The following is a 17,519-nucleotide window of genomic DNA, read 5'->3' as shown; positions in this document are numbered from 1 at the left end:
CAGGGTCTAAATGGGCTTCTATGTTCCTTCAGGTCTCCTGGTCTACATCGGATGAACAAGACAGGGAAATAAATGATTCGACTTTGCTCTGGATAATAGTGATAATAGACACAACACAATAGCACGCATTATTAAGGTAAAATAAGTAGTACACAGTGATGTTGAGAATTTGAGGACATGATATTAGATAGGGCAAGCGAACGTGTTGCCTTGGGTACAGCCTAACGACAGGTGTCTGCATTGTGAAATCCTGATTTGCGGACTACCCTACAGTTAAAGGTAAAGAGTGAAGACTTAAGAAACATATGTGGAAAACAGAAGGTGGGTGGATATGTAATGTATTATATCCACACGGAATGGCTAATTTAAAAATCTTAGTCATATATCTGGAAAATATTTTATTTGCTGGTGTAATAGCACCCTATAGCTTGGATATGAGAGCACATTTGGCTTAAAAACATTGGAATTCACAGCCCACATAGCCCTCATTTATGACTAGCATGTAACATCCCTCAAGTGATTAATGTACAGAACAGCATTTTCTTGCTTTGCAAATGGCCGAAGTCTCAGCCTCAGCCTCTCTGTTTTTCTATTTCTTGACATGACACATGAATCCCCGGTGGCCCTGGAAATCAGACAATCCAGGTGCAACACTAATATCCTCTCAGTATCCAAACATTTCCTTTAAAAGTAACTGGTACACGGGGGCCTATAAATTACTAGCTGAACGCTAGCTCAAGATGTCTGCTGGGCTCCAATAAGGACCGTTTGTACCCTGAGCAATAAACTTTCACATTGCTGCTTGAAAAATGTCTGCCCTTTTTCATTGTCAAGTGTTACAAATTGATGAAATGAGTTCATCGATGTTCCCTAGTCATTATCTCCCCAGCGGCACTTTGTTTTACAGACACTGGGGGGAAAGGGACAGTGCAGATTAGGGGGCTAGGCACAGTTTATCAAACACAATCTAATATCATCCATAAGAGAAGGGGGGAGAATCTGGAAATCAATACTTCATTACTAAATTGTTAGTGGGGGATGAAGAGTAATTGTGCGAGTTCCGAGATGTGTCTCAGCGGCCGGGGCACGGGAAGTTCAATGTCACCCAGGAAGTGATAAGTAAAGGCACTGATGGGAAGAAACATTTCTGTAATGGGTGTGTGTGTGTGGAGCGGGGGATGAGGGGTGGGCAGGGGACTGAGCACCATCCGCACTGAGCAGACAAAAGACCCTGGTCTAAGCGTCTGCCATTGATTGGACCAGGGATGGGTAACTTTGATGGGGGTGGGGGACACAAACTCGGGACTTATCATGAGGGGCTGCAGTGGCTCGCAGGTCTACGTAATTGTTTTGTCTTAGAGTTCATTTCCTGCAATTCTACACATTTTGCTATGGGGCGTTCCAGTTTTAAAGCAAGTTTGCTGAAATTATACACATTTTGCCATGGGCGGAGAGAAGATTTAGCAATTTTATAAATCCTTTCATGCAATAATTCAGGTAATTTCCTGCAATTTTGCAAGAGAAAAATGTGTGTTGTTTTTAATGTGATATCTGAGTGAGAGTGACTAACAAAATCAATGGGGGCTCCCCGGACAGTAATTCAAACATGATTACTACAAGTTAAGATTGCTACGCCGCTCGGCTAATTTAGTAATCTAAAATGTTTTTGCTGACATGGACTAATTGAGTGACTGTCACTGACTGACATAACAAGAGAAACTGTTGATGTACAACATAATTTCAAAATTGCACCTTGTGTATTCTACAATTCTAATTCTCAACAGTAAGTTGAGTAAGTTGTATTTTTTATTTTGGGGGGGATTTATCCGCTGGCCTACAAAAGTGGCGCACTCTCATCGCGCACTAGCGACTCCTGTGGCGGGCGGGTTGGATGCTCGCTGTGTTTGGAAGCAGTGCGGCTTGGTTGGGTTGTGTTTCGGATGACGCATGGCTCTCGACCTTCGTACGGGAGTTGTAGCGATGAGACAAGACAGTAACTACTAACAATTGGATACCACGAAATTGGGGAGAAAAAAGGGGAGAAAAAAAGATTATATATTTTTTTAATTTTCTGTCCATTGAGAGTCTGATGTGATGCTCTAGTTAGTTTTGATCAGTAAAACAATCACAATCAGTCAATAAAACAGAATACCTGTAATGACATTTGTAATTGATACTTAAAAAAAGATGTATATAAAAAAAGATAAACATTTTGTCCATTAAAATAGCACCACAGAGTCACATCAGAGGGTCATTATTGGTTCTCGTTGCTACTATTTTAATAGAACGCTGCTGTGGTTATGTTTACAGACACAGAGAGACTGCCAGAGGAGCATGCTAACCTCAATGCTATTTATACAGTATCTTACCCAAAACCCTAAGCGCATGTACAAGGCCTATCAGTCACGTTCATCACCAAATACAACAATTTACATCATACATGACATGTCATACTTCCTATCAGAAGTGTTATATGTAAACATTGCAAGTCAATAACATTCCTACAGATGGACTGGTTGCTAATTAGCACTATACCACCTTGCTAGCACATCAAATACCACCGGTGAGAGTGTTAGAACAAGCTGCTCGTATTTCAGCTACTCACGTCATAACATGTTTGAATGTTCAGCAAGTATACTGCTACATTTTCAAAATCGCCTTTCGGAGTGTCTTGACAGAGATAAAAAAAAAATATTTTTTTATCAAGGGGCTTTTGACGTTGGTGGAGTGAGGCTGACAGTCCAGTTACAGGGGCCCTTTGCTAATGATTTTTGAGCAGCCCCCAACAGAGTCCTAAATATCTGCAATATCCATAAACAACTCTATACTGTCCAATTAGGCAGACAGAGATGTACTGGGCTGTCAGCCAGATCTGCATGGCTAAGCACCTGAGATCCAAAGGATGATATGGGGGATGGTTCATTGGCCAGCAGAGAAAGAGAGAGCAAGAGAGAGAGAGAGTGTGTACACAATGGATGAATTTCATGACAGCATTATGGGCTTTACACACTCCCAATTACTGCCAGCTTTAATTGATTATCTTACCTTTCCCTCTCACCCAACACCCATCATTGTAAGGTCATGTATTTATTTTCTTAGTCAACCTTGTGTTCTGTTTCGTTGTGTTCTTGAACGTAGCCCTGTTTCTTTGTGTTCTTGAGCGTAGCCCTGTCTTTCATGCTTGTTCATCGATTTCACCTGTGTTAGTTACTCACCTGGTCTCGTCAGCTCCTTATTTTAGAAAGGGTGAGACTATGGGTTCATGCATAGCAGCCGCCTCTCAATAACAAACGTTATTTAAAAGATCACAATTTTGAAGATCTCAAATCTAGTGGAATAAAGCCACTTGACAATATGATTTAAAATAATACGACAAAAAAATAATTGAACTCACTCTGTTTTGTGTACATGAGTAAGACAAGAGCTAATGGGATCATTTAAGATAATTTAAAATACAAATGAGTCCTCACTCTCTTCATTAATTACTGCTAATTACATGAACATCTACACCCTGTATGCATCCCAAATTGCACCCTATTCCCTATATAGTACACTACTTTTGACCAAAAGTATTACACTATATAGGGAATAGGGTGCATTTGGGATACAGTCCCTCTCATTGAGGTGGCACAGTTTCTGCATCTGAGTTGTGAACATCCGGTCTAAACGAAGAGATATCCTGTTCCCTTTATGGATGATTGCTTGATAATGTGTGTCTATAGTGAGATAAATAGACGTTATGTTAGATACACAGGCTTCAGTCCGTACATAGGTTGGTACATGGTACGATAGGGAGGTAGACTAGCCTGTACCCCCTCACATTGACTCGGTACCGGTACCCCCTGTATATAGCCTCATTGTTGTTCTTTTATTGTTGCTCTTTTATTTTTTTAACTTGAGTTTATTTAGTTAACATTTTCATAACTCTTATTTTTCTTAAAACTGCATTGTTGGTTAAGGACTTGTAAATAAGCATTTCACGGTAAGGTCTACTACACCTGTTTTATTCGGCAGATGTGACAAATAACATTTGATTTGATTGGAGTAACAGTACTGAAACAGTGGATGTTACACATTTCAAGTCACACGTTTTAGTTAGAGAAGATTAAGTTGATGCGTTTGATATATGCATTGGATACTATTCAGATTGATGCAGCACCATTTTAAAGGGCATGTAGCAGCTATTGCTCAAAGCCAGAAGTGCATATAGTAGTAACTTCAAGAACCCCAAGAAAGCATTCCCAACTTAAATACATTTTTATAATACTGTAATATTGTTCTAAAAGTTAGGTTTGAGGTTTTCTCCAAATCAGCTCTAACTTTGGAAACAATCCCACAACGCCTCTCAGTCAACAGTGAGGAAATAAAAATACATGCTCACTTTTAATTTACTTGTGGGTAAAAAAAACACACAAAAAAGTAGTATGGAGCTAGGTAGCAATTGTATTTTTATTCATTAAGATGACCAAGCTTTGTGTGGTAGCAGGGTGTAGCAACACTTGCTATGCAAATGTGAGTATTCCTCTATGGCCACGCAAATGAAACACCTCCTAAAAAGTGAGATAGATTTGTGAGAATGAAACGGGCGAATTGGGCAACTACTCGTCAATCTGAGGGGCACATTTCATCCTTGAGAACTTCCATGGCTATCAACAATGGAAGGAGGGCTTCAGCAAAACGTTGCTTTTCAAAGTGAATGCTGTCAACACCAACAATGTGGCTTATCAAGTACTGTATCACAAACATACAGTAGTACCAGCAGAGACAGAGCATTATCAGGGCTTCACCAGGTAAGTGAAAGAGCTAGCTTATTACGTATATGCTAATGTTAGCTAGCTATAGAGCTACCGCATTTAACTCACGTCTTCCATCTAAATAACACTGATTCACGCTAAAGTAACCAAATTAACATGTCTGCCAGCTGTTGGTAGCTAACTGCTGGTGCTGTCATACTATAGATAGGACAAGCCTATAGGAAAACATACATTTTGGTTGCAATGGAGGTCAATGAGACCTGTGGCTGGGGCCGAAACTGTGTGTGTGTCTACAGTGCCTTCAGAAAGTATTCACACCCCACCTTTTTCACATTTTGGTCTATGGAAGGGAGTGAGAACCATGAGCCTCCTAGGATTTGTATTGAAGTCAATGTACCCAAAGGAGGACAGAAGCTAGCTCTCCTCCGGCTGCACCACAGTGGTGTAAAGTACTTAAGTAAAAAGTACTACTTAAGTAGTTTTTTGTAGTATCTGTACTTTACTATTTATATTTTTGACACCTTTTACTTTTACTTCACTACATTCCCAAAGAAAATGATGTGCTTTTTACTCCATACATTTTCCATGACACCCAAAAGTACATGTTACATTTTCAATGCTTAGCGGGACAGGAAAATGGTCCAATTCATGCACTTATCAAGAGAACATCTCTGGTCATCCCTACTGCCTCTGATCTGGCGGATTCATTGAACACCCATGCTTCATTTGTAAATTATGTCTGAGTGTTGGAATGTTCCCTTGTCTATCCGTAAATAAATACAAATTATAAAATGGTGCCGTCTGGTTTGCTTAATATAAGCAATTTGAAATTATTTATACTTATACTTTTACTTTTACTTTTCATACTTAAGTATATTTTAGCAATTACATGTACTTTTGATACTTAAGTATATTTAAAACAAATACTTTTTGACTTTTACTGAAGTAGTATTTTACTGGGTGACTTTCACTTTTACTTGAGTAATTTTCTATTAAGGTATCTTTACTTTTACTCAAGTATGACAATTGGATGCTTTTTCCACCACTTCTACACGATGGTGCTACCCTACAGAGTTCTGTTGAGGCTATTATAGACCTTTTTTGCAAAACAGTGTTTTAATTTATGTTTTGGTGACATGGGAATATATTTTGTATAGTTTTATCTTAAAAGGTAAACTTTTTAAATGTTTCACAATTTTTCATTTTATGAAATTCACTGAGGAGGATGTCCTCCCCTGCCTCCTCTGAGGAGCCTCCACTGGTATCAATACAGCCAGTCACTACAAAGATACAGCCGTCCTTCCTAACTCAGTTGCCGGAGAGGAAGGAAACCACTTAGGGATTTCACCATGAGGCCAATGTTGACTTTAAAACAGTTACAGAGGTTAATGGCTGCGATAGGAGAAAACTGAGGATGGATCAACAATATTGTAGTTACTCCACAATACTAACCTAATTCACAGAGTGAAGAAAATGAAGCTTGTGCAGAACACAAATATTTCAAAACATGCATCCTGTTTGCAACAAGGCACTAAAGTCTTTATGCAAAAAGTGTGGCAAAGCAATTAACTTTTTGCCCTGAATACAAAGTGTTATGTTTGGAGCAAATCAAATACAACACATTACTGAGTACCACTCTCCATTTGCAAGCGTAGTGATAGCTGGATCATGTTATGGGTATGCTTGTAATTGTTAAGGACTGGGGAATTTTTCAGGATAGAAAAATTAACTAAATTCAGCTAAGCACAGGTAAAATCCTAGAAGAAAACCTGGTTCAGTCTGCTTTCCACCATACAATGAGAGATGAATTCACCTTTCAACAGGACAATAACCTAAAACACAAGGCCAAATCTACACTGGAGTTGCTTACCAAGAAGACAGTGAATGTTCCTTAGTGGCTGAGTTACAGTTTTGACTTAAATCTACTTGAAAATCTATGGCAGGACCTGAAAATGGTTGTCTAGTAACAACCAATTTAACAGAGCTTGAAGAATTTTGAATAGAATAATGGGCAAATTTTGCAATCCAGGTGTGGAGAGCTCTTAGAAACTTACCCAGAAATACTCACAGTGTTTCTCCAAAGTATTGACTCAGTGGTGTGAATTATTTTGTAAATTATATATTTCTTTATTTCCTTTCCAACAAATAAGCAAAAATGTCTAAAAACATGTTTTCATTTTGTCATTATGGGGTATTGTGTGTAGATCGGTGAAAGAAAAAATCTATTTAATCCATTTGGAATTCAGGCTGTAATTTTGTCAATATGTTGTAGACAAATCTCCATACTAAAACGTCAAGTACAACTTGTTGCGCATCAGCTTAACATGTACAGTAGGCAAACTGTGTGAGTCATCAAAATTCTGATCTTGCGTTGGGGCCTTTCCATCAGTTTTTGTGTTTTTTATATGCTGCGGCAAGCATAAATTGTACAATTGTAAACTAACAAATAATTGTTCAAGTTAGAACCTATGTATATTAGTTAATACACAGCACCTACAACATAAATATCAGATAGGGTCCATTATCTGCTACCTGGACATTAATGTCATGTTTGATGTCACATCATGAATTCCCTTAGAATTTTACCCAAAGGTCTCAGTACTACTGTATGTAAAAAATACAGTTAAAATGCAATAGAGTTGGCATGACAGATTTCACTGAAGTCCCCATAAACATCCTTCAGGATGAGCAGATTGCATCACCTAACGTCCTTGGGGAAGCAACCCAGTCTAACAGAAAGGTTAGTAGTCTCTGATGCAACCAAGCTGCTGAATTTCAGATCATGTCTCAGACCTTTTCGGTTAGCATTTCCAGCATGGTTAATAATGTAGTCACCTATCCCCAGCCATTTATGCTGCTAGCCTGCAACCATCATGGTACATTGATATGCAGGGAAATGTGATCCAGGCCCAGGCCACTCCAAAAAATAATTACCATTACGAAGTGGTCAGTTCTTTTTTTTCAAACGGTTGTTTTCTTCTTCTGAGCTTCATCAGTAATCAAGGGTTCATTTCACACCTCAGTGGATCGCCTGCTTTAATCTCTATTCACAGTAATTAAATCTGTCCAATAAAGTGAGCTCTTCTTTCCTCTTTGTTCCCTCGCTCATCTCCATCTCTTTTTTATTGTTTTACACCCTTCACATCTCATCTCCTGAACTACACGCCATCATGCCATCCCGCCTTGCTTGACAGGCAGAATCTATCCCTAAAATTAAAAAATTCCTGACCTATCTGAGATGACAAGACGGCAGGAGAGAGAGCGAGCATCGGAGAGAGAGAGAGGATGAGAGAGGGGTAGAGAGAGAGAGAGAAGACAGGAATTTGAAAAGGAAATAGGAGAGAATCTTTACCAAGTTCGATGGATGGGTGCGTAAAAGTAAGCTGACACATCCAAGGTTGGTTTTATTTTCCTTTTTTATTTTTAATAGAATGGAATGTGAAGATTTGGCCCTGTCAATCAGGCCCAGTGACAAGTTTAATCACGGTGTGCCCTCCACTAAATCATGGCTAAATAAGAATGCAAATAATGGAGCACCGGGGCCTCTTATAAATGCTAATCAAGAGGACTAATCAACTGACAGGCCCACAGATCTTCCTCATTCAAGGAGTCACTCAAACTTTGTTTCTCTCTTTTATTTCTATCTATCTTGCTCATTCTGAACTTTTTCTCTCACATTCAGCTTACACTCTTTTTTGGACACAGTGGGATAAAGGGGAAATCTGAAAGCATAGTCGGGTCTACTCTTCTCTCAACTCAGCTGCCATCCCTCCATCACAGTGTAAGGTTATTTGATTGAAGTCTCTCTCAGGTTTGATCTATTTACACAGCTGTAATGTGTCAATTATTATTGCCTTTGATGTTCAAGAGTATTTATTTTTCAACTTCCGAGTGTAAGAAGAAAGGTTATTCTTCAGTCTTGTAAAGGGAAGGGTATCTATCTGATAAAGTATCTCCTTTATTTTCAAGGTGGACCAGCAAGCTGCCTATTTCTAAACCATGTAAATGAAGTCTTGCCAATCCACTCCTCTGTGATCCCTCTCAAAAGTAGAGAGCTCCATAAAGACTTTGAAATGTTGATTTAGTCTTGGGGTTTGAGTATGGTGACTTCCTGCTGCACTGCACCTTAAAATCTAAATACAATTGATCTTAAGTTTTATATGTGCTTCAAAGTTGTGAAGGTTGCCTTTCTCCCCAATTGTCAAAGATGTCAAAGCTAAATGTGAAACTCTGCCCTGCCACTGTTGTGTCAAGAGTCAGTCAGGACTATCTTTTTGAAGTCCATAACATCATAAGAGATGGGACAAAAGCCAATACATTGTTATGATTTGGGGCTGTTGTTTTGGATAATGTATGATGTAGATTGTCCAATTAAATCAAGCAATGACATGGTGAAGAACATTTGTTTTGTTAGCAATCTCCATGCTGATACTATAATTTCATGGAAGGTATCTTGGAAAAGATGGAATGGGAAGTTATTAAGAAAAATAATCATCTCGAAATCAAAACACAGGGTTAAATACTAAACTCATAGTTTTAGGGTCACAACCTTCGGGGTTAAAAAAGCTTCGTCCTCATTTGCTTTATGTTTTAGAATCTATATTTCATTATTTGGAATAAAACATTTATTCAAATGAGTAGAATAAATCTGACCATAATTAAATATGATTTTAGATGGTGTGGTTTGTCAGTAGGAATTAGAGGCTTAGAACTAGAATGTCAACTAGATCTAATATCTTAAAAACTATCCTTCTCTCTTTGCTAATGATAGTTTACAGGCAAAATCTCCTGGGCCCGTGTGAGTGCTTCCAAGATATCTCATCTTTACAGGCAATCGACATAACGTAGTCTGGCAATGCCAAAGGGAGGCATAAAGACAAGCCAAGAGTATGAGTAAGAGATGTCAAATACTGCACATAACTCAGAGAAACTAAACATAACCCCAACAAATCCTAACTTCACCTCACTCTTTTTAGCCCCAACCCTAACCTGACACCTTAAAGGGCGACTGCACTTCCTGATTTGGCCTCGTTTTGAAGACTGCTCATTAAAACCTCTACGGGATCAGTGTCCCCCCCCACGGTATGGTTGAGCTAATGTGCGGTAATGTGATTAGCATGACGTTTTTAAGTAACAAGAACATTGCCCAGAACATAGGCATATCTGATTTGGGTAGAAATCTTACATTCTTGTTAATCTAACTGCACTGTCCAATTTACAATAGCTATTACAGTGAAATAATACCATGCTATTGTTTGAGGAGAATGCACAGTTATAAACTTGAAAATGCATTAATAAACCAATTAGGCACATTTGGGCAATCTTAAGACAACATTTTGAACACAAATGCAATGGTTCATTGGATCAGTCCAAAAGGTTGCACATACACTGCTGCCAGCTAGTGGCCAAAATCTAAATTGCGTCTAAGCTGGAATAATACAGTGTGGCCTTTCTCTTGCATTTCAAAGATGATGAAGAAAGAATAAATAACAAAATGTATTGTATTGTCTTTTACCAGATCTAATGTGTTATATTCTCCTACATTCATTTCACATTTACACAAACTTAAAAGTGTTTCCTTTCAAATGGTATCAAGAATATGCATATCCTTGCTTCAGGTCCTGAGCTACAGGCAGTTAGACTTGGGTATGTCATTTTAGGCGAAAATTTAAAAAAGGGGTCAGAGGTTAAGAAATGCTAGCGGCCATGACTGAAGCTAAACGAGAGTTGTCTTGGGGGTGTGGTTTGATGTGGGTGTGTTATGTTCGCATATTGTACCCTGGTAGGTACTGTTGTTTGTCCCTCCTGAGTCACTGTAGCAATAACAGCCACGTCCTCAAAATAGTAACTTCCTTCAAATAGTCAGAATTAAAATACATCAAGAAATCTGTAATTAATTTACACGTTTTTGCCGAGGAGGTCTTAGTCGGGCAATTTTACATCTAGCTAAGGTGTTTGGTGAAGTATTTCTGTCCTTTATAGCCTACCTGAACCTATATGACATGAGCCTTCCTCGCACTCTCTCCCAGCTTGGATGCTAAGTTGTTGTGCATAAAACCAGTCTATTAATGCCAATTTCTCTTTTTTTCTATGTAGAGGCCTATAGTAGCTACAGTATGCGGCTGCGTCACCTTGCACTTTTTTGTGCACATGTTTTCACCACAGCCTGTAGGTCCAGGTTGCGGACTCGACTGTTTTCTGTACTGAGTATTGACAAACCAAACAGTCTTTCCTGAGCCATTGCGCATTATATGTCCATTGCGCTTCACACAAGTTAAACGTATGCCTGCCAGATATGCCAGAGATAAGTGACTGTTGATATTGCAACCACACAACTTAAACACCAGTTCATCAGTGTGAACACATTTTTTTTGTTGCCCTTAAGAACTGTTTGCATCTGCCAATTTATTGGCTGACCAGTATACAGACGACCTGTCCTAGAGCTTCCTATTCAGTTAATCTCTTCCCGTAACATGTTGAGGCTGACAATTAAGGAGAATGCAAGAGGCTCAATTAAAGATGTTACTGAACTGCTGTATTTGAAGCACCACTACCTTCTGTCCAGTTTCCCTGATGTTACTATGGCAATCAAGCTGTTTTTACATATTCCTGTAGCTGTCTCTTCTGCGGAAGGTTTTCTAAACTAAAACTCATAAAGAACTACCTAAGAAGTGTTAGGCTCTCGGTCTGATTTGTGCTTTTGAACACCTGTGTAAGTTCCACTCATTGCATTTGTTCACCGATATCCCCTTACTTTCAATCAGTTAAATTATTTATTTTTCAAGGCCTGAGGCACTTTGATCAGTCACATTCATGAAGTCCAAGAAACAAATACCTAGCGCTTCCTAGTACATATGGACATTTAAAAGGTTTATGAATTACTTTTTGAAGGGTTACTGTCCAAATTATTTATTAAAATAAAGAAAATAGACAATAATGTCAGAAAGGCACATGGACCCCCAGAGCTCGTAGGCCCCCTTGCCTTGCCTGAGGCAGTGTCTGGTATGCCAGTGTCTGCAAGCTGTCAAACTATTGTAAATAAAGCCCAAGTTACACGCTGTTTATCAGTGACCAAAATCACTTGCTAGCTAGCTAAGTTCCAACTATGTGTTTGTCAATGAAGCTAGCAAGTAACAACTAGCAGGCACATTGAGTAGCCAGGCCACAATCAGCTTATAAAGTTACTTGCGGGTGGCGACTTATGTGCTTCGGTGACGTTTAGTTTTGTACAACTTTCTTACTATCTATTACCAGAGTGTGTGTCTGTCTGGCAGTGTTTCATAGGGAATAATTTTACAAAACAGGTCACGGGGGACACAAGATGCTTGCGAATGGTTTTTGGAATATTGACGAGTTGCATTTGGGATACAAGTGCGCTCTGATCTTCTCAACAAGTGACCACTCCATAAAGGGCTTAGGGCCAAGGGTTATTACAACATATCATTAGCAATGTGTTGTCTTTTGTAAAAAAAAGTCTGCTGCGCTGCGTATTGGGCAGGTCTGCCTCACTGTCTGGAGGTTCTGGCTGCTATGAGTGTGCGCAGTTGAAAGAGCGCAATCAGCACAGCTGCTTCTCTCGGATTAGTGGGCACTGGAAAGTAGACATGATCATAATCAGTACCAAACCCTCCAGTAAGTTAATACAAACTCACTTACAAACTCAGTTTCGGATGAGACTGACTGTATGAACAAAATTATCCCATTTACACTTTGTAGTCAATTTTGACACTATAATTAATATTTCTGACTCATATCGATGCCATATTGGCTGTTTAAAACCACAGAAGTTGGTTCTAAGGGGCAGTTGACCTTTCATGACTGACAACTGGTCCGCAGGTGCATTGATTTATGTTGATGTTTTTTGATTTGTGAGCTAAAAACTTTGTGTTAAAATGACCAACATAGAGGGCCAGAAGTGTGGTAACGGTTGCGGCCTAAGATGCACCCCAGAAGAAGCCAGAGATATGTTGATGTCACATATATAGAACCGACATTACGAGAGTAACCCAGACATTCTGTAAGGTCGGCATTGTGCTTCATTGGGACGTCATGTACAGTAATCTGAATGAAGCCTTTGAATCTCTGATGCTCTGGACAGACCATCCTGTGAGCTGATTGTAACAGTCAGACTGGAGATGATTATGGGGCTCCCTGCTTCTGTCTGACCTTCAGAGGGGGATCAACCAGTAGACCAACTGAGTGACCAGACAAGACATAACCCGGAGCATCAACACCTTGAAGCCATACCACTTCTGTCTACTCCCCCTCTATGAGATACTGTACCACCTCAACGTGTAGTACTAATGATGCCCTGGGTTTGTCAGTTCAAATACAGGGCTGTTTGATCAGGTAGCAGATAAATACCACACCACCACACTGCTCCACCACTCTTCAGCAGTTAGTTATCCCAGACATGTAGAGATACTAAGGTTACTGTGAGCCTTTTGACTGACCCATCTGTCAGTTTCAGTCTTTCTGTCTGTCTGTCAGCCTCTAATAGTGCTCTCTTGGTGAGCCTAAGGATCCATCAGAATGTAAGGAAGTCAGAAAGCTGGAAAAGGAAGATATGTTTTGGATGTTCATAGAGATACAGACCATAAATATACCTGCAACCTAATAAGACCGGTAACAAAGTCTCCTTGACAGAACATCTTAGTGGGCCTCAATACACCTTGGTGTATTGTTTAAAACCTAGGTTCAGGTGTATACAAAGATATGGGAGGGAGATCTTTGCTGACACGGGGTATATTAGCTCTAGCCACAGACACTATAGTCCGAGCGACCCACACCATGGCATTTGGAACTGAGAAGCTCCTATCCCCCTAGAGTCTAGGGCCTAGACAAATGATCTGTACTCTGGCACGAAATGTCAGCCATCACATCACACCTTCTAGTCCGTTCACTTGAAGGTAATACCCTGTTAAAACCATTTATTAGAAACACTATGTTTCTACAGCTTTTGCATCAAACACTTGTGTTGCTTTCATGTGCAAACTTCAAAGAAACAACATGTCAATCATTAAAGAGGCACTGTGGGTTGAAATCTTTAATTTACCCTGCAGTTAATTAGTTTGACCTTTGTGTTCATGTGAACTGGCATAACCTGGTTTGGTTTAGCCAAATAAGCCTTGTTGACAGTGGCAGTTTGAAGTGATTCAAATCATATTTTTTTGCATATCCGATTCAAATATGTTATTTTTCCCGCAGTCTGAACAGCCAAAAAGCACATGGAAAATGATATTTCAAGCCACAAATCTAATTCCTGGCCATGCGACTTTTGTCTGAACGGTCAAATCTGATTTATTTGCCCTAAAGTGATTCTTAGACTTATTTGGCATATCTTGCCAGCTACTCTGTTGACAGTTTGACAAGAACATGATAGCTAACTAGCTTGTTAATTGTTTACAAAGAGATTGAATGTGCTAGAAAGCTAAACAGCTACCTAGCTAGCTAGTTGACTAAAATAATAAAATATTATTATTAAAATATATTAAATACACTGCTCAAAAAAATAAAGGGAACACTTAAACAACACAATGTAACTCCAAGTCAATCACACTTCTGTGAAATCAAACTGTCCACTTAGGAAGCAACACTGATTGACAATAAATTTCACATGCTGTTGTGCAAATGGAATAGACAAAAGGTGGAAATTATAGGCAATTAGCAAGACACCCCCAAAAAAGGAGTGATTCTGCAGGTGGTGACCACAGACCACTTCTCAGTTCCTATGCTTCCTGGCTGATGTTTTGGTCACTTTTGAATGCTGGCGGTGCTCTCACTCTAGTGGTAGCATGAGACGGAGTCTACAACCCACACAAGTGGCTCAGGTAGTGCAGTTCATCCAGGATGGCACATCAATGCGAGCTGTGGCAAAAAGGTTTGCTGTGTCTGTCAGCGTAGTGTCCAGAGCATGGAGGCACTACCAGGAGACAGGCCAGTACATCAGGAGACGTGGAGGAGGCCGTAGGAGGGCAACAACCCAGCAGCAGGACCGCTACCTCCTCCTTTGTGCAAGGAGGTGCACTGCCAGAGCCCTGCAAAATGACCTCCAGCAGGCCACAAATGTGCAAATTATTTTGAAAGTTGGATTATCTTATCCTTTGATGCTTTAAAGGTGTTCTTACACTATGATTTTGAACATTCAAAACAACTGGGAAACATCCATTGCAGGCATTGTTGTCACCTTAGCTTGCTACGTAACTTCTGAGTGATAAGAAGCACGAGCACCACCACCAATCAGCCTACACCACTGTGCACGCACCCGCCGTTACTATGACAACTAGTGTAGCCATGTCAGCAAATTACTGCTGTCTGAACACACACAAATCCGATTTCGTCACCTGTAACTTGCTTTTTGGACAGTCGGTATTCCAAAACCCCAAAAATATATATAAACCGATTTGAGCAATAAGGCCTGCAGTGTGAACAAGGCTTTAGAAGCCTTGTTAAGTTCGTTTTAAAATACTATGGGGAGTCAACGACCAATCATATTCGCCTGAAGAAAACCGAAATCATGCCCAACAAGCCAATGGGTGCCGAGGCCGTCCTCTGAAACCCCGCCTTCCTGGCTATAGTACTCATGGTTCACATTTATTTCCTAAATTCTTCGCTCTGCAGCTTGCCTGAAGGAAGAACGTGTAACACAATTTACAAACTTTTCAAGCACACGAAGACTACAAGATTCGGTTCTGACTTAGGTGTCTGTTAGTGGGGAGAGAGTACTCGTCCCCCTAGATGTTGCGAATTTTGGATCTTGCTATCGGTTTTTGTGTTTGCTAAAAGCTAACTACTTTCTGCTCTGCTTGTGTAGCCAGTGCTTCCTTGCTTGAGTAAGATGGCCAGTGGTAAGAGTAAGTTAAAAAAGGCTAAACGGCCAAGTTTGAACCTCTTGACCGTGCCCGAGGCCATGTGGTTTCACAATGAAAATTAAAGATATTAGTGCTGTCCTATTTTCCTGGGGTGGAAACACGCTCAGGAGGCTTTGGCTTCGGTGGGGGAGACTGAACCATTGGTGCTTAATGTGCCTTTGATGGAGCTGTGTCGTAGGGCAGGAGATTTCATCTCTCCTTCGAAAGCAGGTGATTCGGGTGGTCCCTATGTCAGAAGTACAGAGCGGTTGGTACAGCTGGTACGTCTAAGCTCCCAACAGCAATGGAACATTGCGTCCCATCCTGGACTTTTAAACAAGCACCTCAAGCACCTATTTGCATGTGGCTACAGTGAACATCCTCTCCACATAATGTGTCTTGGGTTTCATTTCGAGGGTGCCTATGAGTTTCTGGTCCTGCCTTTCGGGCTCTCCCTATCGCCCACACATTTTCTATGGTGGTGGAGGCGGCTTTGGCACCGGTGCAATGCCAGGGGATCAGAATTGGCCTATCTGGACAATGTGTGTGGGCTACTTGCTTTGTATGGGCTACTCAGAAAGAGGGATTTGGTCAACAGCGCAACATATCTAGGGCGCTACATATCAATTATCTAGAGCTACTGACTGCTTTGCTAGAGCTGAGGCGTTTCCTTCCGATGTTGGAGGGCCAGCATGTGTTGGTAAGGTTCGACAACAGGACGGCGATGGTGTACATCAACAGGCAGGGGTGGACGCGGTCTCTCTCTGCCAAACCTGTCCTGTTATCTGCTTGTATGGAGCAGGGCGCAATTCCTGTCACTTAGGACGACGTATCTTCCTGAATCTCTCAACATCTGTGCGGATCTACTTTCCAGGGGGATCCTATGTCTACGGAGTGCAGACTGCACCCCTCTGTGATTGCCCAGATATGGGACCAGTTCAGCTGGGCCGACGTAGATCTTTACACGTCACGAGAAAACGCGGATTGCCGTTTGTTCTTCTCATTGAGTGATCTGGGCGCTCCATTGGGAAGGGATGCTTTGGTGTATCAGTGGCCTCGAACCTTGCTCTATGCGTTTCCTCCGGTGGACCTGATTCAGTCCATCGTGGTGAGGGTCCATCAGGAGGGTCTGTTGTTGATTCTAGTGGCTCCCCGTTAGCACAAATAAGTTCCTGGAAGTTATCCACCTGTAGGGCAGGGACCCGTGGAGAGATCCGTGTCGTCGGGATCAATTGTCCCAGGCGCATGGAGAGTTTGGCACCCACAACCGCAGATATGGGATCTATGAGTTTGGCCCCTGAAAGGTTGAATTTGAAGGCTAGGGGTTTACCCCTGAACGTGATTACAACTATACAGTCGGCGTGTGCGCTCTCTATGAGAGGATTGTATACAGTTGAAGTTGGAAGTTTACATATACTTAGGTTGGAGTCATTAAATCTCGTTTTTCAACCACTCCACAAATTTCTTGTTAACAAACTATAGTTTTGGCAAGTCGGTTAGGACATCTACTTTGTGCATGACACAAGTAATTCTTCCAACAATTGTTTACAGACAGATTATTTCACTTATAATTCACTGTATCACAATTCCAGTGTGTCAGAAGTTTACATACACTAAGTTGACTGTACCTTTAAACAGCTTGGAAAATTCCAGAAAATTATGTCATGGCTTTAGAAGCTTCTGATAGGTCATTTGAGTCAGTTGGAAGTGTACCTGTGGATGTATTTCAAGGCCTACCTTCAAACTCAGTGCCTCTTTGCTTGACATCATGGGGAAATAAAAATAAATCAGACTAGTAGACCTCCACAAAAATGGTTCATCCTTGGGAGCAATTTCCAAATGCCTGAAGGTACCAAGTTCATCTGTACAAACAAGAGTACGCAAGTATAAACACCATGGGACCACGCAGCCGTCA

General features: G+C 40.7%; 1 protein-coding gene across 1 annotated transcript in view; it reads left to right on the top strand.

Moving 5' to 3' along the window:
* The window catches only part of LOC120061119 (zinc finger protein 217-like), a 41,851-nt gene that overhangs the window by 23,372 nt on the left and 960 nt on the right, over positions 1-17,519 (top strand). The window contains exon 5 of the mRNA XM_039010675.1: positions 16,479-16,731. Coding sequence (XP_038866603.1) covers positions 16,479-16,731 — 253 coding nt within the window. The remainder of the gene's footprint in view (positions 1-16,478; positions 16,732-17,519) is intronic.

Source organism: Salvelinus namaycush, chromosome 16, assembly GCF_016432855.1.
Source record: "Salvelinus namaycush isolate Seneca chromosome 16, SaNama_1.0, whole genome shotgun sequence".
Lineage (NCBI taxonomy): Eukaryota > Metazoa > Chordata > Actinopteri > Salmoniformes > Salmonidae > Salvelinus > Salvelinus namaycush.
The sequence above is the reverse complement of the archived record's forward strand: the minus strand, read 5'-3'. Positions and strand labels throughout refer to the sequence as shown.